Source organism: Rhea pennata, chromosome 8, assembly GCF_028389875.1.
Source record: "Rhea pennata isolate bPtePen1 chromosome 8, bPtePen1.pri, whole genome shotgun sequence".
NCBI lineage: Eukaryota > Metazoa > Chordata > Aves > Rheiformes > Rheidae > Rhea > Rhea pennata.
Genome location: NC_084670.1, coordinates 16638434 through 16661651, shown reverse-complemented (window position 1 = coordinate 16661651; position 23218 = coordinate 16638434). Strand labels below are relative to the sequence as shown.

Here is a 23218-nt window from a genome sequence, read left to right as displayed (position 1 = left end):
CCACAAAGTTGCTAGGTACTGCAGAAGCAGAAAGTTAATTAGTTAACAGTAATGTAAAAGATGCTGTCTGAACTGAGGAGGCAGAAAGATTCATTAGTTGCCCACGTGAATAATTTAAGGTCAAGTTTGTATACATTACTAATTTAGGACTGTAATTTACTACAATTTAGAATAATTGAAAAATTGAGTGCACTTCCATTTAACAAAAACACTACAAGCAAATAATCAAAAACACGCTTTCCTTTTCTTTTTTTTTTTGGTTGCCATCAATCTAAAAGTCACATTTCTACCTATAAACATTGAGGTGCTCTTGTTAAAAGTATCATCCTCAAAATGACCTAATCTGTACATATATTAATATATAGTATTCACTTTAATTAAATATATCATACTTTGTTCTATACAAAGAGCAAATAATACAAAAAACTAAAGTTTGTATTTTTAATAATGCTTGTTCATATTTGAATACAGCTTCACTGTGTAAGTTGCAGGAAGTAAAGATGGATTTTTGGCAAATGCCAAATCAGTTTGACATATGGATAGTTCTGTTTGAATGTACCTGATTTCACACATACAAGTTTCCATGAAACTAGGCCTAAATAAACTAGCTGCAGATTTTGTTATTAAAAAACCAAAACCCAGAGATAGAAGACTCTGGGATAAATACAATATGGGGAAAATAGGTTTAGAATTACTGAGAAATACAGAAGAAAATGGAAACTTCCTTATAACATTGTATAATACTGTCTTCTGTTTCTCTCTTTTCTTCCATTCAAAAATAATATAATACTGGAAAAGGTACAAAATAGGACAACCTCGATGATCAAGTATATAGAACATCTTTTGTACCAGGAATGACTGAATAAACTAGGGCTCTTTCTGTAGCCTGGGAAAGACATGATTGAAGAGGATCTGATAGAAATCAGTAAAATCATGGGAGGGATGGGGAACATGAACAGGGAATGATTATTCATGGTCTTTCCCAATACAAGATCTAGCTGGCATCATATGTGATTATCAAGGCACAGTCCGAAAGCAAACAGAAGCAGTACAGAAGTACTTCATTGCACAATAGTCAGTCAAATTGTGGAGCAGACCATCACTGGGCATGGCAGTTGCCAAAAGTGCACAATTTCAAGCCGTAACAGGACAAATTAATAGAAGAGGGAAAAAAACAACTCAGGGCTTCTGAAAACAACCATGATGCATCTGGCTGTGGAAGTACCAAGCCATAAACCCAAGAAAGAGGGCGCACCAGTGTGGAAGAGCTTGGCACAGCTGTAACCTTGCTGCTGTCTGAGCTGATGACGCGGCGCTGGACTGGACAGACCTGCTGGTGTGATGCGGGACGGCTGGGCTGTGTTCCCCAAATTTGTTAACAGTTAATAAATGTGCTACTTAAATTGCCATAGCATGATCCTGGCAGGAAGCAAACAGTAGCTACGGTTACGGTTTTCTGAACCATCAACATGTCCAGAAACTTTAGAAGATTTACACCAGACAGGCTTTTTCCAGTTTTTGCAGTGAGCTGAGGTTAAAACACAAATCTCATCTTTTAAATGTGAAAGCTAAGCTTCTGCAACAAAATCATGTTAAAGGGGAAGGGGCAGGGGGGAGATTTGTGGGTTATTTTCAGAAGCGCAGGGGTCCGACTGCAGCCCTGGGAGCGCTTTGCTCTATCCTGAGCAGCCTCCCGAGTCTCTCCGCTCCTCACAAGCGCCCTCCCCACCCCGCCCGCTGCTGCCGGCGCCGGCCTTGTGTCCCCGGTGCAGCCTCCCGCCTCTGCTGCCTGCCCAAGCCCGCTCGGGTGGCGCCGCTCGCGCCCGCCATTTCGGCTGCCCCGTCAAGCCGCCCCTACCTGCCCGCCGCGTCGCCAGCAGGCGGCTGTTGCTATGGCGACGGGGCGGCCAGGATTGACGTTGCCGGCAGGCAATCAGCGCCCTGATTTTCAACCCCGCCTCTCCCTCTCCCCGCCAGGGCGGGAAGCGGCTATTGGACGTCTTCACGCGAGGACGTTGTCAGCAAAACTACACTTCCCAGCATGCCCTGCGCGGAGGGCGGCACGCTGGCAGGGAACGCGGGGAGCGGAGCATGGTGGGGCTTGTAGGCGGCCGCGCCCCAGGCCCGTCAGCGGGGACGGCGCGGGCTGGAGGAGTGGCGGAGCTATTGGCTGGGAGGGAGAGCGGGCGGTGGGTGAGGTGGTCCTGGTTCACCTTGTCCCGCTTCTCCGGGGCCCGCGGCCACTGGTGGCGTTGGCCCTCAGGGGGCTCTGCCCGCTGTAGCCCCGCGCCCAGTGCCCCCTGTGCCGCGCGGCCGGGGAACGCGGGGGCTGGCGCTGCGCTGCGGGCTGCCCGCCCGCCCGCGACGCGGTTTCGTGGGCGCCCTTTGCAGGTTAAGGCGATGAGTTCTGTTTGCCAAGGCTGACACCCTGCTTCAGCACACGAGCTCCTCGCGAGTCCACCTACCTCTGCCCCCGCGCCCGGAGATGCCTCGTGTTTTAGCATTCGAGATTTTTTATTACACATGTTCCATGTTATAGATGCTTAAAAGTAGTTTAATTTGCCTTACTTTATTGTAAAACATACAAGACCGCGTTTCTTCGTGTTTGTGTAGAGCTGCAGCACTGTTCCTCAGGAGTGCTCTGAGGAGGGACGTGCCAGTCCTGGTCCCCGGCACAGGGATCCTCGCTATCTTCCGTTTCCCTCCCTGCAGCCAGGAAGCTCCCACACTTCTTTCTTAAAAATCCTGCTACTCTCCCTATTTTTACCTTGTCCGTATTTTACCTTCTGTCTTTGTAGCCATTGCTGCTTGTACCACGAGTTAGACGGGCTAGCTGGAGCCTGGTGTGCAATTATATCCCTGAATTTATCCCAGCAGTAGCTCACGTGAGGCAGCAATACCTAAGCGGTATTTCTGCCGTGCAATGGAACTGGCAAAGACTCAGGAAAAGAGACCACTTCTTTGAAGTCCAGGTAATAACTTTAATAACTTAATTATATCTGACGATAATCACTACCCCACGCTGCCCTTCCTTACTTCAGTGCGAGCTGTTCCCTTAGTTCACTGCACTGTTGGCAGCCCTTCGTAATTATGATTTTGTGACCGGGGGGGGGGGGGGTTTGATAAAGATTGGAAACAGCTAGTTATATCAAATCAGTTTTTTTACCCTGCTAATGAAAAAGCCTAAATTAATCTGAAAACAGTATTACTGTAGTATAGATACAGCACAGAGGGATGTGTGACATGTATGACAGGAGAGATATGTAAAACAATTATATATGTGTGTGTGTATATGTAGACACACAGATGGTATGTAGGTAAGTGTGTGTGCATGCATGTGCGTGTGCGCGCACCGTGGCTGCTCGCGGGAGGCCCCGCAGCCCGCAGCTCTCGCAGCCTTTTGCTTGTGAGCGCTAAGCGGTGCTGCCGGGCCGGGCGGGCAGGGTGGTGGTGTGCCACCTCCAGCGAGGCTTGTGCGGGAGGCCAGGGGCAGCCTCGCAGACTCCCTGCCCGTTTCCCATCCCAGTCGGTTCCCAGCTCGGTGCCCCCCTCATGCTGATGCTGGAGGACAGTTGTTGAAGCAACAAGGGGAGCTCTGCGGGACCCAGTACCCAGCTGGGGCTGTGCCGGGTCAGCCCCGGGGGCTTGTGCTCCTCGGCGGGTCTGCAGCCACTTCCCGCTGCAGGTGGTGCCAGGTGCACGTACCGAGTGCAGCCCTTGCCCTCGGCTCAGGGGATCCTGCGGGCGCAGTTTGTATTCCGGTGTTCAGGGCCCAGTACTGGTCAGGTGGTCACCAGTTTTATTTAATAAAAATAGGTGCCTTTTTCCTAGAAGCCAACACTGTTGGCATATGACAGCAGAAGCAAGTCTCTGACATGTCTAGTCATTGACACTGTCTGCTTGTAACTCGAGACTGTAGGAGGCAACCAGGCGTGGGGCGTAGGGCCCCCCCCCCTTTTCCACCATTGTCTGTTTCCTGTGACCTGCATAGGCAGGTCTTAATGGACTAATGGGCAAGACTGCTTTTTAACTGCTTGTAACGCCTCAGAAGAGAGGAAGAAGGGACCACAGTGTTTGTGCTGTAAGAAGGTAACTGCCTGGTTCAGAGACTAGATACTGTGATATCATTGGTTTGGAGCTCATATATGAAGCTATTGTCTATGTGCAGGTTAACAAGAAAATACTTGCTGTGTTTCGGGTTTATCTTGAACCATTTCTGAAGCTGATACCACGAGATCAAGAAGTACATGTATGTATTTTAAATTAGGCGTAACATTACAGGAGTATTGCAATATCATAGCAGAACTGAGTAGTCTTAATTTAGAGATGATTGATCAACTGTAATGAAGAAGACTCAAAACCTTTGCATGTTAGGAAATGGAGATTTCATAAAATAGCATCTGAAGTGTTTGGGCTTTTTTTTTTTTTTTAACCTATATAGGGGCACATTCTTAGTGTTAAATTGGTGATGCCAAAATTTTCTTAGCATGTCTAGCACCTGGGAAATTAAAGGTCCATAACAGTACTTGAAAACAGACTGATGTTCTACTGCGTACAATGACAGCACTCAAGGAGAATAGATGTGAGCTGTACTATTCTTTTAAATCAAGCTTGGTGATTTTCTGTGTGAGTCATATAAGAAACTTCAGTCATGCATCTTAAAAATTAATTTGTCTAATATGGCACATATTCCAGTTTATTTAGGCTGTCTCCTCTGTTCCCAGTATCAGCAATTTTTTCTTTGAAATAATTGTTCTTGCTTTATAAAGCATTTGTAAAATAGCTGGGAATCAGTGAAGTTAGTAACAGATTAGTGCCTAAACATGTTGGATACTATGGAGAGAAATATCTCAAACTGTGTTTGTAAGATTATTTTACAATCTTTTCCTTCAGATTCACCTAAAATGTCAATCTCTTCTCCTAATCATGAGGCTTGAAAACAATTACCTTTTGTTTTTTTTCTGTCTGGTTCATGGTTGTCATTGATTTGTATTCAACTGTGTAGCTGTAGAAATAGACGTAATCTTGTTAGATGAAGGTTAATATGCTCAGGTAATCTATCTGATTTGCAGTTTGACATGCTAGACCTCCACTGCCAAGAGCTATCAATGCTAATACTAATGTCTAAGAAAAATGCTGTTTGACTTTAAAATTCCATCTCTTTCTATTATTAGATAGAAGTCTTGTAGATACAGGGGTAAACTACATAGAAGCCATAGAAGTAGTAAGTTTCCAGAAGAGTCAACACTAATAAGAGACTTTTGGTACTCTTCTAGACGCGAAAGGAAATGAGTCAGAATGTCTTACAAATATGATCTTGATGTTAGGAAGTGAGAGGAAGAGGTTTTCAGAGGTGAGTCTATAATTCCGAAGAGACAGAAATTCCACTATTAAATAAATGTCCTGACCTTCTCTCTGTAAATCTAAGGACTAGTCAAAATTACCTTTTACTGATAGGCATTTGGCAGAACATGTGCAATATGGGTCAAGTCTTGGTGTTACTTCAGTGTAACATTTAAGTTACTCCTCACAGAAGATAAACGTCCCTGGAGTCCAGGTAGTCAGTGCAGACTGATCTGATGTTGCTATATTAATGCTTGCATGGTTTTCCAACTGACATAGACTTTTTTCATTCCAGAAATGGAAAATCGTGAAGTGCTTGTGAGCAGCTGCAGTGCTCATGATAATGAAAACCTTTGCAGCTACAAACAAAATCCATCAGTATCACAGGAGCTGCTTTTGGAAGACCAACTTAGAAGGAAGTTAAAATTCTTCTTCATGAACCCATGCGAAAAATTCTGGGCCCGAGGCAGGAAACCTTGGAAACTTGGGATTCAGCTGCTCAAAATAGCAATGGTGACTATCCAGGTGAGTGACTCTGGAAGCAGGGACTGTTCTTAGTCTATGAGAATTCAAATAACGAATGCAAATGAAAAATGCTATTCTTGGTCTGCTGTGGAAAGAGGGAGAGGATAGACTGCAGAACTATCATCTTAGCTGCATATATGCAGTTTAGATGGTACAATGGATATGAGACGGTATAATTTTCTCCTAAAAATATTGACTGAAAAATGGCTTTCCTAAGAGTGGAGATTATGGTAACCATGTTTAAGGATTTTACCTTACTTTTTACTTTATTTTTTAAGGATGTCTTGCATGTCTATTCTCCCACAGCACCTTCTTTGTTCTGAGTGTGTGTGTTGGTGGGAAAGGAACAGTGGCTTGTATTACAATATCATGGTCATAAAAAAGAGAATTTGGTAGCTGTTTCATGATATTTGCTTGTGTCTTGCATATGATATATCAACTCTCTTGTTCTGAATAAACCTGCAATTCTGCCCCATTCTTCCTCTCACCCAGCCTTGTACCACGTATTTAAGCTAACAAATTAATCTGATGCTTAAAATGCAATTATTTGTCTCAAAGTTCTTGGCTAAGGAAGAAGAAATTTTTTCATATAATCTTTATAATGACTCAGATAACAGTCCTTCAGAACTGTCTGCATGTTATTTAGATTTATGGTGGTGTCAGTGCTGTGAAAGTATGAACATGAGGAACATGTATTTTCCATAGTTGCATGAATGATGTGAAGAATCACAGGTATACTAATTCTCTTGTGATACATCAGGCAGTATGTTTGTGTTCTCTACTTAACCACTGTTGTTTTAAATATATAGACATCCTCTGATCTTCATCTGTTCCTTTTTGTAACTAGAAATAAAATCTGATGGTAGAAGAATGTAAATAAGAAAGAAACTAATGTTGATTTATCTTTTTCAGAGAAAATTTGCCAGTAAGTAATGAAATCTTAGCACTATCGAATACTAGTGTAGTCTGGTGTCCCTACAACACTGAACTTGCCACAGAGCATTTCAGTATCTCTATAAGTGAGTTATCCTTATGAAAAACCAGTTTGCATCAAAGCCTTAAAACTAGTCTGTAGACTACTGGTTCAAACTTATCTCCTGATGCATTTTTTTTATAATACTTCTGATAATAGGTATGAAACAGTGGTCACTAAAGAGAATTGTGAGTCTCCACAAACAATACCTCACATTCTTCTAGAGACCTTTTCCGACTTGGATAATATTTAGCAGGGTTTTACGCTAACTTTTCATGAACAGCTGCAGTATATTTTTTTAACAGCTACAAAGGTTAGCCTGTTACAAGCACAGTGTTCATCAGTTCATCAGTCTCAAAGCACCTTTCACCCAAACTTGAGGGAGAGATGTTTGCTTTTCTGAGATGTTCTTAATTTTGTTTTTCTACACTGGAGTTAGGACTTCAAAGTGGGATCTGGTTATGTCCTGTTCTACCTTTTTGGCTGAGGAACACTGATACTCCCTGAGGCAAGTCATTTTAATGTCAGGCGGAACTAACAAACCATATGTAACAGTATTTGGGTAGCTTGGATTTGAGGTGGTATCCTTTTCTTTTTTAAAAGGTGAGTCTTTGGCTAAGCTACCGTTAAATGTGTTAAAGAAACATTCTTGACACTTGGTGTTTCCTTGAAGTTTTTTGACCTGCTGTGAAATGGAGTAGCATGCATGTAAGTAAGTGCTGTGTCTATTAGTGTGATGAAAGAGGGACTGTTTGTGGGACAGTATTTGAATTTTAATCCAGAAGCCAACTTTGTCTTCAAACAGGAAATATAAATGTCTTTTTCAGCTGGTGGTTTTTGGATTGAGCAATCAAATGGTGGTTGCTTTCAAGGAAGAGAACACTGTAGCATTCAAACATCTCTTCTTGAAAGGATACATGGACAGAATGGATGATACATATGCTGTATACACACAAATAGATGTTTATGACCAGATATTCTTTGCAATAAACCAGGTAAGAGTTGTCGCTACAATGTATGTAATACACATGCTCTTTACCCCTGAATGTTTTCTTCTTCCTCCTTCTCCGACTATGTCTCAAACTGAGCTTGTACCAGTCTCCTAAAACAAGAACGTTGACTTGTTCAGTTTTTTTTATAGAGGACTCCTCAAAGAAAAGTTTTAAATTCCAAATAAGCTAGGCTTTTCTGGAATAAAAACTAGAATAACTAACTAAAAAAAAATAAAGGGGGGGGGGGGGAAGAAACAAAGAAGAAAGTCAGAATGACTCCTTGCAGGAACTTTGAACTTTTCATGCCACATCTTTGCTCCAGAGCTGACTCTTCCTGGGCTTGAGCAGTCTTATCTTCCTTCTTTCCAAAGGGGGACCATCTAGAGACATTTGTCAAAGGAACCACACTCAAACTTGAACAAACAAATAAAATGGATACCAGATAACGAATAGCACCAGTTACACACAAAGATATGGCTCTGGATTGCTCCTTCTTTTTTTTGATGGTGCAAACGATTCAGTCTCTGTTGTCTTAGATACAAACAAATCAGTAATGCTTTTTCTCTTAAGCTATTTCACTGAGTTGTCTAGAAATTACTACTACAGGTCAGAGCATGTTATTACATAAGCAAAGATTCAGTAATACAGATCTTCCTACTTGGCCTACACACTACAGAGTTTTTGTGTGGTGTGTATCATTAGATAACCTGTTAACAGTCAATGCTTGTGGTACTTGTGTAAAGAAAAAATATAATCTGGTTCTATTTAGTGAACAAACCTGATTTATACTGTCAAATCTCTGTGCTTAATAAAGCATAAAACTCTTTGATGACTAATTTGTTGCTCAAGTGACTTCTAATCACAAATGCAAAAGGCTGGTCTGTAACAAGCAGACCTGCATCTTACCGTGACATTCATGTAAAGCACTCAGCTGCCAGAGAATGCTTCTCTAATCTCAGGCTTCCTGGCAGTTGTCAGATAGGTATCTAAACTGTGACTTTAATACCTTATAGAACATGTAATTTAGCTCATCTTCCTTAAATTTTGAAGTGGATATTGCTGGATTGAAAAAGAAGACAATCATCCCAGGTGCTACAGCACCAGAATATACCATCATATGGAGATGTGCTACTTCTGCACAGACCTCTCTTAAACCTAAATATTTATTTGTCTTAAAGTCCTAGGGAGGTAAATACAAAAATCTGTACATCAGTTCCTCATTTCACAGATAAGGATAACAATACTGTCTTACTTCAGGGAAAGAGAGGTGAGGATTTAATGCAAAGATCTGGATGTATGAAGAGCTTACATATACAGACTCCTGTGAGGACAGCAGAGTAAGATACAGTAAATTACTAAATTATTAAACACAAAAATATATTTCTTCCAGAGTTACAAAACACACAAATGGAAAAAATGGTATCTGACAGACAAAAATTTTTAAAGCCATTTGGAAGGAGAGGATACAAGCTACTACTTTATTCTTGATATTAAATAATACAAATTTTATTGTTTGGAGAAGTATTGACTTTCCAGCTATCACTGAATATGGGACAAACTCAAAAATTGTTAAAGAATAAATTAAACTTAGTAAAAATTTGGCTTTAGTCTGGGGAGAAGTATTGACTTTCCAGCTATCACTGAATATGGGACAAACTCAAAAATTGTTAAAGAATAAATTAAACTTAGTAAAAATTTGGCTTTAGTCTGGGAACATGCAATGCAGGTAGAATGGAATGTTTTTCTACTTTTCCTGTACTGTGTCTTTGATTGTTGTGCAGGGGACTGAAGCCTACAGACAGGGGCTAAACTAATAAGGTTTTAAATAGAGCGGAGAATTAATGGAAGACTAGGTAAACCCTGAAGAGACTTTGATCTTACTATTTTGCCTATACTAGAAGCAGGAAGGCAATTAAGTATGTACTACTATATGAGCTCTAATATACTGAGGGTCTGGTGTGTTAAGGAGATCCTTTGAACTGGATGTAATAACCCTGTGACCAGAGCTGTTACCCCCATTACATAAAAGCAGATATATGCTATCACATAGTTTTCTATGTCATTGTTCAATGTATTAGGCTTCTCATAAATAACGTATTGCTAAATTAGTTGCTGAAATAGTTGACTATGCTATATACCTAGAATAGAGCCATTTCTGAAAAGAACTGATGGACAAATCCACAAATCCATTGTTTTGTCAGAGAAAAGAAACAGAGTACATGTCATTGCCAGAGTATTAGATTTGTGGTGACATCCTTAAAGCTAGTTAGTATATTAATATTGCACTAAATGAAGTCCTTGTATCAGAGCCAGCATGCTTTGCAAATAGTGAATTAGGCTTTCTAGCAAGGATTGTAAACAAAGAAAAAATGGTAAGCAAAGAGTTATTTAGATGATAATTCTGCATTTCTTGCCTTTGCCAAGTACCTTAAAAGTATTTGAGGAGTATTTGTAGAGTGGTGTAGCGTAGATTTCCAAATTCTGTAGGTGAACTTTCAAATAAAAAGATGGGTTATAGCACAGATCCAAACACTTCCAGCTTTTTCAGAAACTAGCATTTCTGGTGTGTCTGACTTGCCTTGTCTATTTGTTCTGAACTTGAGTACTTACAGCTGCCCAACATCTCTGTTGGAAACCATGCTTACAAAAAGAGGGGAGCAGAAGAGACAGCTCTGGCCATATGTCAGCAGTTCTACAAGCAAGGAACCATCTGTCCTGGAAATGACACCTTTGATATAGACCCAGAGATTGTGACTGGTGATGAATCTAATGTATTGTATCAGTTCTTTGGGAGGAGGGACCTTGAAATTATGATGAATTCTTAACAAGTGTCTAGTATTTTATAGTCCTATCAAATGATCTGTATTAAACTTCTTACCAACTAAAACTGGTAAGAAAACTACTGTATAACTAACTCTACTCCTTACTTCCAACAAAACAGCTGTTTATTCCTACTGCCACAAAAACGTGATGGGCCATTAGCACCCGTGATTGTCTAATGGAAGTATTTCAGGCTAATTTCATAAATCTTCCCCTGTGAAGCAGGATTTAAAAACTTCATTAATGAGGAATAACTTGGGCGATGTTCATTTAAGCAAACTGGCCTCCAAAATGGCTCACCACTTATGCGTGTGATCTTGGCTATTCTAGTCAACAGCTCTTAGAGCCTTGAGAATGGGAAAGGCAGGTTACGGTTAAAAGGCACGTGATAACCTGTCTGATATTACTGTGTGTATTTATCCCTTACAGACTGCTTGTACATTGAACCAATGTTGCCTTTAAACAACAGAACTGTAGGAAAGCACAATTTGAATTTCAGTCTGGATTTCCACAGGTGAGGAAGAATATTTGCTGCCTGTATTGATGTATTCCTGCATTTTCCCCTGTGAAAACCTAATATGAAACTGTATTGCAGACTAGTGACAGTACAACTTGTGTTCAATCTGAAGGCAATCAACCTACAGACTGTTCGCCATCATGAACTCCCTGACTGTTATGATTTCACCCTGACAGTACGTAGAAGCCTGCCGTGTGTCTCTCTCTTCAAGATGAAAACTAACTCTTACTGATTTGGTCAGTGTAGAGGGGTTTTTTTTGAGAGTGTTGGGTATCACTAAGTGGTCCCCAGTGGTGTCTGGATTACTTTGTCATGACCTAGTATCCCATGAATTGTTAGTTGCAACTGTAGGAGGTTAAGCTTTAAGTACTCCTGATGATATACTTCTTAAGCACTTGTTTGGCTTATAGCCTCGTGTGCTCTATTCTGCTGGAAGTATTATAAAAGCATAAACCTCTTCTCTTTAGAGAGATGCTTCTAGGAATAGTTATTTTCAGCTCATGGAGGAATTTAAAATTTTTTCACTTGTATTTTGATATCTAGTTGATCAAGGAATTTTAGCAAATTGCAAATTTGTGGCAAACTTGTGGTCCAACGTCTTACGTCTTTGGGTTTAAAAAATGTTTATCTGAATAAACTGGAACTACCTTAAGCTTATGTAAGTTTTGTAACTTCTCCCCTAGGAGTCTTATTCTGAATCATTATGCAAGATTAGCAATGCAATATGCTAAATATAAAATGGTTTAAATGTAAAAAGGCATGCACTTTTTATTAATATTTTTTGTTGATACAGATAGTGTTTGATAATAAAGCACACAGTGGAAGAATTAAAATAAGTCTAGACAACGACATAGCTATCAGGGAATGTAAAGACTGGCATGTTTCTGGATCAAGTAAGTGATATAAATGTGTTCAAATTTTCATTTGTCACACTAGCACAATGTTTGTTAACCTTTTCTTTATTGAAAAATGAGGTACTATTGATATATATCATCTAATAGATACATTCTAAATCCCATTTTCTAAAGAATTGTTTTGCTTTTAAATTTTTGATTTGAAATCTTGGCAACCTAGCCATACCATTACTCTCATTAGCAGTTCTCAAACCTTGTACCATTGATACTTTCAACCATAATTTTTTCCACAAATGACTGTTTATCCTTCTAATTTTAGCTATTAACTTTATGTTCTTCATTGGTTAAGGTAGGGCTGTGAACTATTGTTACGGTGCTAAGCAGCAGGTCATATGGTAATGGTGGAAAGTTGAAACTAATTCACTCTTATTGCAGGACTTAACACAAGGGAAAATAAGAAAGCACTCTTGTTAAGTACTGCTGGACTGAAGTGGCTAGAAACACATCTAATTGCTCCTTAAATGTTTTGGGGCATGTAGTTGAGTGTAACTGAGATGCAAAGTATAGTTAGGTATCTTAAATCAGTTAGTAGCAAGAGCACCCTTTGTTAGCAGCTGTTGGATCTGGTCAAAGCTCGTATGAAATCTTTTATATTGGCAAAGCTAATCTGTTTGGAAGAAGTTTTCCAAGAGTCTAAATTCCATTTATTGTTTCTCACTTTTTTGCTGAAATAAGCAGTAAGATGAATAAGATCTGTTTTTCTATTTTGCTGCTTGCATCTTTGCTATGTCAACATGAGGAAATTCCCCCATAAAGAGCTCGTAGCAAAAAGGAGACTTCTTTGTAATGATCCAGATTGCAATTAATTTTGGGAACTTAATGAAATGCATTAGAGAAGACAAAACACACCACTTACGCAACTACATACTCCACTAACAGCCTTAATCAACTAGCATTGCTAGCTGCCGTGTTATGAATGCACACCAGATGACATGCTATCTAATAGATTGCTTGTGCAGCAGTATGATATGGTTTTGATACCAGGCTTCTGATTCACACTGGTTATCTATGTAGATTGCCTAGCATCCAGCTCTATTAAGAGTTTCAAAATCATCTGGAATACCCTGTACTGTATTTTAAACCGAAGGAAAAATAGACAGGCAATGATTTGCAAATGGATACCAATAAATTGTGTTTATTTTGTATTAAAGTGCAAAATCAACTTAAATGCCAACAGTACATGTGTTAGTCGCATTTGTATAAGCAAGTAGTAGGTAGGCTCTTCTTGGGTAGAATTTTGTGAAGGTAGGTATCTTTGTGAAGTCAAGTAGAAGTTCAGCATCCTGTTTTGGAGAATTGCTGCCTGTTCTTGCAATTTTAGTGTTAATTTGTTACAATTTTTTTTCAAACATAATACCTCTTTTAGTATTAAAAATCTAGTCCTTCTTATCGTGTCTCCATCTAGTTTCAGCTGTATGATAAGTATAACAAAAAGCAAGATGTCCAGCGGTAGTTTTGGTGCAAAATTTGACCTTAATTGATCAAGAATGTGACTTCTAGTAACATAAGTGATGGGGAATGCATGTCCAGCTGGTCTTGGCTATCTGAACAGCTATGCAAATTATCTGCATTGCTCTGGCAGAGAAAATTCATCTGTTAGTCAAATACTGGCCTGGAAGAGAAGATACATACTGTAAAATACCTGGGATTTTTTTTAGACAAGATCTGTGGTTCCAAAGGCCAGTCCAGCACTTGTAAGTTGGAGAACTCCACCTCTAATTCTGCAGGGTTTTAAGAAGCGCTCACCTTCTGACGTGTGATATTTTTGATGTAGTATCACCCCTCCTAAATTATTTGAAGGGGTATATCTAATGCAGGTATGTTTGTGTCTCATGAAAATATTAGACAAGCTTACAAGGGAGAAGTACCAAGATTTTTCTTAATTCAGTTGTATAAACATAATAAACAGCAAAAATTGATTCTTACTTGAATATTCAAGCTGTTCCACAAGATTAAATGCATCTCATTTTAAACATCTTCATTTTTGTTCTTTTAGTACAGAAGAATACTCATTACTTGATGATCTTTGATGCTTTTGTTATCCTGACTTGTCTGGCCTCATTGATCCTTTGCACACGATCAGTGGTTAAAGGAATTCGGCTCCAAAGGGTGGGTATAACTCTTTCTGTGGAATGTCTGTGTGTCTTTTGTTAGTCTGATTAACTTCTTTCTTGCCTTCTTCCCCCTAGGAATTTGTAAGTTTTTTCTTACATTATTATAAGAAAGAAGTATCTTTCAGTGATCAAATGGAATTTGTCAACGGATGGTACATCCTGATTATAGTTAGTGATGTCTTAACTATTGTTGGATCAACTTTAAAGATGGAGATACAAGCCAAGGTAAGATATTTACATTTTTAGGCAGAAGCAAAACTGGTTATGTTGGTCCCAGCTAGGTTTAAATTCTTCAGAGGACTCCAGGCTGGCGCAACTTGATTCTGACTGGTATGAAATTTTAAAACTCCTCTCTTCTCGAACTATAATTCAGGTGTTTTGTTTCCAGTTTTGAGATTTAAAAACTCCAAATATCACTAAATGTTATAATTCTGTTCCTCTTTGCTCTTTTCTGTGACTTCAAGAAATAAAATTAACTTTATCTCTGAAAGTTCAAGACTGTTGACTTCTTCTCCTTTCCCCATTTAGGACCACTTATCCTTGCTAATTTGTTGTGATTTTTCAGTTAGCCTTTAACTTTCTGTTTCACATTTAACACGTTTAATGTGTTCTCTGGCATAGAGAATCACTCCTTAAATGTCACTTTGCTGCTTTCCCAGCTCTGGTTTCCAGCATGTACATAAAAATCAGCCACAGTCTGGTTGTAGGCTGTCAATTTCTAATATAAACTTGTAGAAAAAAAATCTTCATTAGCATACTACATACAGCTAGAATTAGTGAACAAAAAAAAATTACAATTTGCTATCCTCAGGCATTCTAACATTCAGATAATGTCGTTCTTCACCAAAACTATAGCAGACTTTGAAGTGTGACATTGCAACACAATAGACTTTGGACTATAATGATGAAAGGATAATTCTGAAATCCATCTGGTGACAGCTTGACTGTCACAGATGCCCTGCACAAATTGCCTTATCTTATCTTAGGAGCTATAAACTCAATTCTGAGAAATAAAAAGAAGCTAAGAGGAAGTTAGCTTAGATAAGAGGTAACTCCATCCTGTTTTGGGATAATGTGAAGATGAGAACAAGACTGGAGTAAGATCTTGCATTTTGGATTCCTGTATCTTACATATCTAAATATATATGTTTAGATATGTGTTTTTCCTAAAATAGTATTTTACTAAAACTCTTCTCTACAGGTACATTTCATTCATTTTGCAAGCCTTGTGGATCATATAGTAAGATATTATTCCGTGTCACCACATGAAAGTTAACAGCTGAATAACTGTAAATGTTCATATTAAAGTGGCCTAAATTTGTTTTTTTATCAAGCTGCAAGTGATTTTTTTCTAATATACAAGATTAGCCAGCCCTTAGATGAATAAAAACAGAAGATAGTGAAGACTTTATTCAAGTAAGCTGTCCTAATCTAAGTAGAACATCCTATTTTGGAACCATTGCATTACAAAGTAGAGCTGCAATTCAAGCAACAGTGTATGTGCTAACTTGGATGAAAGTAGGCCAGTGTGTGTAGGTGGAAAAACAGTGACATGTCAATAAAATATTCTGCTTACAACTAATTAGAAACTAATTATTCTCCCTGATAACATTCTACAGCTGCTTGTTCCTTTCTACATAAAACAATCTTCCTTAATATTTATCTGAACCTTTTTCTTCTTTTCTTTTTTTTCTTTTTTCTTTTCTTTTTTCTTTTCTTTGCTTTTCTATGCTTTTCTTTTCTTTTCTATGCTTTCCTTACATACTGGAAGAACTTTTTTTACTCTTCAGTTCTAAAAGCACATACATTGGAATGTGGTAGAGAAATTCCCAAGCTGGTATTGGGAATCTATTGATGCAGTTGCTGGATTCTGGAAGCAACATAAAAATGTTTGCAGTGCTACTCTGCAGAATTTAGTGAGTCAAGTATAGAGCAGTGTGTCTGCAGCTGTGGTGCATATGTAATGCGTATGTATGCATAATGTCTATACATAAGGCATGTGAACTGAATTACACTTGCAAGTTCCTGTGCTCTTTGGTGGGACTTTTGGTCTCTATTATATATTGCCCCAAATAGTTTTTAACGGGAGAAATTTCCAAGGAAAACAAAATTTCTTAGCAGATCTATGTAGTAATTAGAGTTGTAGTTTAGAACCTGTCAGTTGTTTTAATACTTGATTTTATTTATTCTTTTTTTTTTTTAGAGTCTGACAAGTTATGATGTCTGTAGCATACTCCTAGGAACATCCACTATGCTTGTGTGGCTTGGAGTCATTCGCTACCTAGGTTTCTTTCAGAAGTATAATGTAAGGATCTCCTGGGATCTTCGTGCTGTTGGTATTTATTTTATTTGTTGCTATAAGACAACTGGAAAAAATTCCTGGTTGAATTCTAAGTGTTTGTTTTGGTTTCTGCAGCTTCTTATTTTAACACTGCGAGCAGCATTGCCTAATGTAATGAGGTTCTGTTGTTGTGCTGCTATGATCTATCTGGGCTATTGTTTCTGTGGATGGATTGTACTGGGACCTTACCATGTGAAGGTAATATGGCTTGACATGAAAAAGACAATTTGAATATTAGGATGGATTCCAAGTAAATGGAATTTACTTACTTTACTACTGTTCTTTTCTAGGTTTCAATGACAAGGCTTCCCTTAATATAAAAATAGTGTTTCTTCAACATGATGCTGCTCTGTTTGAGGAGTCAGACTTTCATGACTCAGTCAGATTTTCCTCTAGTTATGAAAGCTCTGAGTCAGAAGTGGAAGATGCTGTGACTCTCAATCACATGCGGGGAGTCTTATGTGGTATTTTGAGAAACAAAATTTCATTTTGCAGAACACTAGTATTAGACTATAGCTTTCAAGACTCTATCCTTGCCCATTATAAAACTGAAATTGGCTTATCCACTCTAGCAAGAGTTTACAGGTGAATGAATTGAGTGTGTTTAGGGGGCTGATGACCTTTGTTCATTCCCCAAATGTTTTCCTGTTAGCACTGCACTTTGTTGTACTCTAGAGATACAAAGGCTGAGATCCAAGGCAGCCAGTCAGCAGCTGTGCATCTTATTCATGTTATGTACAGTCTTTGAATTCAAATAAAGTAGCCATCAGCGTTCTTGTCTTTTTCCCCTTCCTCTAGTTCCGTTCTCTGAATGTGGTTTCTGAATGCCTTTTTTCATTGATAAATGGAGATGACATGTTTGCAACCTTTGCAAAAATGCAGCAGAAAAGTTACTTGGTGTGGTTATTCAGCAGGATCTACCTCTACTCCTTCATCAGTCTGTTCATCTATATGGTGCTAAGTCTCTTCATTGCACTCATTACAGATACATATGAAACCATCAAGGTAAACATGAACTCTTACTTTTTGTTTGGAGTAAAAAGGCAAGATTGATGTTACTGAGACTCATCTTGCTCAATATTTTGACTTGTTGCGTATGCCAATTTAAAGAATAAACATAATGATTACTTCTGAGGGTATATAGAGAAGTGACATGGAGAGATGTTTAATCTTTCCCCATTTCAGTTTTCTTACAAGCCTATCTGATTTCCTGTTCCAATGGAAACTAAATAGCTACTTAAAAATCAGTGATTTCATATTCAGCTGTTTGAATCTTCTAATTTCAGCCTTGGCCAGTGTCTGAAAAGTGGTCTTGGAAGGATTTGTATGTTTAGCCTTGTTAAAAATTCAATTAACTATTTTTTTTAAAGCACTACCAGCAAGATGGCTTTCCAGAGACAGAACTTCAGACATTTATATCGCAGTGCAAAGACTTACCAAACTCTGGAAAGTACAGGTTAGAAGAGGAGAGTTCTGTATCTCTTTTTTGTTGTTGTAATGGTAGGTACCTGAGTTGAAATTATACATTAATATATATTCAAAGCAGCACACCACAAACTGTTCATGGTCAAATGTTTATGAAGAATAAACAAGGAAGGGATGGGGAAAGGGGGGAAAAAAAAGCAACGAACATGAACTATTTCTAGTGCTCTAGAATGGAACACTTTATTGAAATGTCTCCAGCCAACAAACCTTTTGGTAGAGGTAAGGGAACCCTTACATTAGGAATTACTTAACATATCCAAAACAGTACAGAAAGTTAGAGAATGTATACAGTAACTTGGGAACTCTTTATGTGGAACATGCAGGCATTTACACTTCCTGTGCTAATTGCAATTGTCAGGGGTTACTGAATTTATTCAGTGTTGTCTTACCCCATCTTTAATAATATCTTATGCAGTAGGTTGTCTTAACTCAAATGGCAGCAGTTCTAAAACTTAGAGAGAAAAGCAACCTGTCAACATACTAAGATAGCATTCAATTCAAGATATTAGCACAGCATTTGGAAGAGCGTCGCCTAACTTCCGTTATGGAAAGCTTAATATACTTAAATTATCTGAAGTTTTGTTTCTTCAGGAATACTGATTACAGAACACATGGTTTATATTTAACCTGGCTCGCAGCAGCTCTGTGTCTCGCTTGCAGAAGGATCCCTTGGTGGGGGAGCCTTAAAACATTGCCAGCTTGATAAAAAGATCAAAGGAACTTGCAGCTTATTGATACTGGGCTTTTCTGGTGTGAATGATATATTGTTATATGTTGTATAGCATATACTTATGTGAGGAAGGAAATGGGGGCATATTTTGGAGCAGGGATAAAATAAAACTTGTAGTGAGACAGTCTAGAATTGAGAGCCATTATTCCGACTGATTGCTTTGAGAGGGAAGTGTGGGATGAAGCAGAGCAGGCCATTTTGCTTCTGGGTAAAGGGTACTGAAATGTTAATATTTCCTCTTCTACACACACCAGACACAAACCCTCATACAAGGTGGGACAGGGGGATGTAATCCTCTTGCCACTGACTTGGGTCAGATCAGGAGTTTAGAAGACCATTCAAAAATGAAAACTTGGTTACTCTCAAGCAAGTTGTTCTTCAAGAACATTGGGCAGTCAGCAGAGCTCTGGACTCAAAGGGGGCTGTTGGCAGCTAAATGCCTGATTTCAGAATCTTATTTTCTAAACTGATTGCCTACTCGTTAATCATTTTATCGTGGTGGCAAATATTTTGATCTACGTGAATTCCTCATAACATGCATGTTAGTGTTACAAACTGTTTTTATCTGAAAATAGTGTAGTTCTTTCTCTAGAAGGTAAACTAGAGGCTGGCTTTGCAGTTACCTATAAATACTGAACGTTGCTTCTTTAGCTAAGTAGTCAGTCCTTCTGGCTTTACTTTGAAATAAATGATATGTAGGAATAAATAAGTATTTCAGAGGGAAAGGTATGGATGTTTCATTATGGATTCTATGGCTTGTGCTCCTTAAATAGTCATATGGTCCTATAGTATACCAAAAATCTCTTAAATTCTTGTAAATATTCAAAATGTTTTCTGGTGGTTTGTAGCATTTTTCTTATCAGTATTTGTCAAATGATTTAATTAAATAGTTCAGGAAGATTTTTAAGGCTCCATGTTTAATGAAATTATTATTTTGATGTGTGTATCTGACTTTTCTCCTCCTTTCCTGTGCAGGTCCTAGTGAAGATATTTAATGGATTGTGTGAACATATTTTGGAGATTTTAAAGCACCACACATTTTAAGAACTGGATCATGGTCTTGGTGGAAAATCTTATACCTTAAGCCTAAATTTCCTTTTCTCTAAAAATAGTGCAAGCCTGTGGAAGAGCTTGTGATAAACATAGTCTTTCTGATTGGGCACTCTCACTTCTAGTTCAGGTTTGGGGTTTTTTTAAAGCTTTTTCCTACTCATTTCCTAAGTTAAATTGCACTAGAATACAAAGGACATTACAATGCTGTGTTCAGAGACTTGGCTAGATTATACAAGTAGACTAGAAATGCAGTAAATAAGTTTCAGCTATACATAGAAATAATATTGCACAACTGCAGCTTTGACTACCAAACTAGCCCTCAGTACTGCAGGCATTATTCACCTACAGCTGACGATTTAGTGAATGAATTAAAGCACACTCGAGTGCCTTCAGGCTTTTTGTTTTTCCACAGTTGTAGTAAAAATAACTAAAATTATGAAATTCAGTGTAACTTGCTTCTGGAGACAGTACAGTGAATTGATTCAAATAAGGCTCAGACTGTAAAATAAATATTTATGTCAATGTTAGTTTTGCCATTTGACATAACTGGCAGTCTCTTCTCAGAGAGGCCAGGTATATGGCAGCCCAAAACTAAGTTTGAGGGATGAGTTGAATGGAGAAATGTAGATGTTCTCCTTTATTTAAATTCTAGCTAGGATCAATTACAGTCTTCAGCTTTTTAGCAGTGTGCTGACCTTATGCTTTTAAAGAAAAAGATAAGAGCACTTTCAAAATATCTATTTTTTTAAATTTAAAACCTTCCTCTGGTACACTGGTTGGTAAAGCTGGAGACTAAATTAAGTTAAATATGTGGGACATAAGACTCAGAGTCATATCTCTCCACACTTTAGAAGCTGGATGTTTCAAACCAAGCTAATAATCTGGTCTGCTCTCTAAAACTTTAGATCATATTAAAAAAAAGGTTAAATTTTGATAGCTTAGTTTATATGCTTTTTTCATTGTGATACCATTTAAAGGATGCCTTATTTTCTGTAGTCTATTCACTCTAGGAGCAGAACAGAAAAACAAAGGGAAGCATGTTTTAGATAGCTTGCACTTGTAAGCAACAATCATGCAGGTATTTGTGAAAATGTATAATGAAGTGCTATATACTGTGCACAAACATGGAGGACACTAAACATACTCTGTCTGAATGTTTACATATTGTAGGAATGTGCTACAATAAACATTTGCAGTTGCAGTAAGTATTGGGTGCGTCTGTATTCATTTTAAGAGTAAATATGTTGCCAGGTTAATACAGGAGCTTTTTCATAGCAATATGTAATTTCTGGCATGAAACAGAGTGCTGAGTGTGCGAACTCACATAGCCTGTAGTCAAAATAGTTGGTGTGGACCTTGATCAGGGTCTGTTCCCAGTTAGGTCTTGTCTAAGCTTTTCAGAGTTTGTCATTGAATCAAATAAGCAAGTATTGAACCTGAAAATGCTTGTCCTATGTTATGTGATGTTCAAATTCAGTAAAGACAAACCAAATGCAAGGTATAGTCAAAACTATTAACAGTACCTAAAAGTTTCCTGTGTTGAGATACTTGTCTTCCAGCAGTCACCTGAGATTGCAGACTTAAATCTTTTCAAAGAGATTCAAAGCTACCTCGCCTTGAAAAGCAAATACTAAATGACTGTCTGTTCTGTTGACACTTTAAATTCCTTGCGGATCTTTGGCAACACACTATATATAATCACTATAGTATAAAACAATTTGTGCAAGGAATTCTAACAAGGATGGCAAGCATTTTAGAATCACTGAACTGCAGAAGCTTGACTTCTTCTTAGCAAGGTTAAGCTTCCTAAGAAGCTAGGAGAAAGTTAAGATTTTGGTAGAAAATATAAAGCTTCTATGGAAAACAACTGTTCATTCAAGGTTTTTACCCATAATAAATCTTTCCTGATTTCTTCCCCTCAGTGAGTAATTTGCTGAAAATGCAGGTGTATTTTGTAAACAGCTATAAAGTACTTTTCTTTTCCAACACATCCGTAAGGTAAGTATTAACCTGATTTCATTTAGGAATGGGGCAGAATATATGCAGTGTCACTATTAATTTCTGAAATTGATGACAAATTTCAACACAGTTTTTCAGAACTCTAAAATATAAAATTCTTATAAAGTTTTACAGAAGCAGGGAGAAATCATGTTAATAGAAATCTGCAGTATGAACACAAGGCATGAAAAATGACAATGGGTGATCCCCAAAGCAGGAAAAGGTATCATGTGTGAATTCTTTTAATTTCTAGTAGAAGTCTGCTGCTGCAGAATGATTTCTGCTGCCTAAAGAGCAAGCTTCACTCTGAAGTTTGTTGTGCAGTGAGATCCCAGTTAGACTCTTTGAGAAACAACCTGTGATTATGATAAAGCTAAAAAGTCAGTCAACTGAGACACAAAAATTAAGTGGAAAACCATGCTCTGTTAGTTCTGTTATACTATGCAACTTTTAATTTAGCACCACTGGCAGCTGTGTGCTTTGGGGGAGGAAAAGAGTTGATGAAAGGCAACTAATATTGAAACAATAACGGGCATGGTCCCCATGTGAAGCCATAGGGCAAGGACTAGCTTAGTTTAGGAGATGGTTTTGTAAAGCAAGGGATAGAATGGTGGGGTACGAAGAGGAACAACAAACCTGTTATAAAGCTACAGAGTAGCTACTGCATATTGTTTGTTATGGATGCTATGATGTGGGGAGAAGAAGAAACATACTCTGAAAGGTTAGCTTACACCTGCCCAGTTCTGAAAATAAAACGAAACATTGTTTGTACTACATATCTGATATCTATTTTGTTTTTTAAGAAAACCAGATACACCAGCATTTACTCTTCTGCTTGGTAATAACGTTGGCAATCTAAGTGCTTGCTATCCAGATTGCTGACCTTGCTTGATCCCTTGTGTTCAGGATCTCAATCCATGTTATTTGGCTCACGTGCGAAGCAGCTAGTCTGTCCTGTTTTCTAGTCTACTGGCTGTGTTGAAGAAAAAGTGCAGCTCTAGCAGGAAATCTGTGTTTACATCTGTGTGGTGTCTGCTCCTGTTGGATTTGTGGTGGGGCTTTTTACCCTTGTTTCTTGTCACAATACGGTGTGCCGGTTAAGGACTCACAGAATCAAAAACCACAACAATTAACTCTTCTTCTTTTTTTTTTTTTTTTTTTTTTTTTTTTTTTTTTTTTTTTTTTTTTTAAGGGAGGTCTTGACCTCTAATGTCAACTTTGGACAATGCTAGTAACAGATATAAAGCTGCACCCTGGAGAATGAGTATCTTTATGCTGATGCAATCAAGCAGACACAGATAGAACTGTAAAATGCAAGTGAGGAGAGCAAAGAAGCAGATAAAACATCAGATAAACTCATTACCTATCCAAATGCCAGCCTAAAGAATGCAGAGCTTGAATGCTGTCCAAAGA

General features: G+C 38.4%; 1 protein-coding gene across 1 annotated transcript; it reads left to right on the top strand.

The window, feature by feature from the left end:
- The first annotated feature begins 5640 nt into the window (after positions 1-5640).
- MCOLN3 (mucolipin TRP cation channel 3) lies at positions 5641-19749 on the top strand. The gene is made up of 12 exons (XM_062581624.1): positions 5641-5868; positions 10437-10590; positions 11083-11167; positions 11249-11345; positions 11964-12063; positions 14081-14193; positions 14274-14423; positions 16402-16503; positions 16615-16737; positions 17338-17544; positions 17910-18039; positions 19730-19749. The coding sequence occupies exons 1-12, from the start codon at positions 5641-5643 to the stop codon at positions 19747-19749; spliced, it is 1509 nt and encodes a 502-aa protein (XP_062437608.1).
- Positions 19750-23218: the final 3469 nt, after the last annotated feature.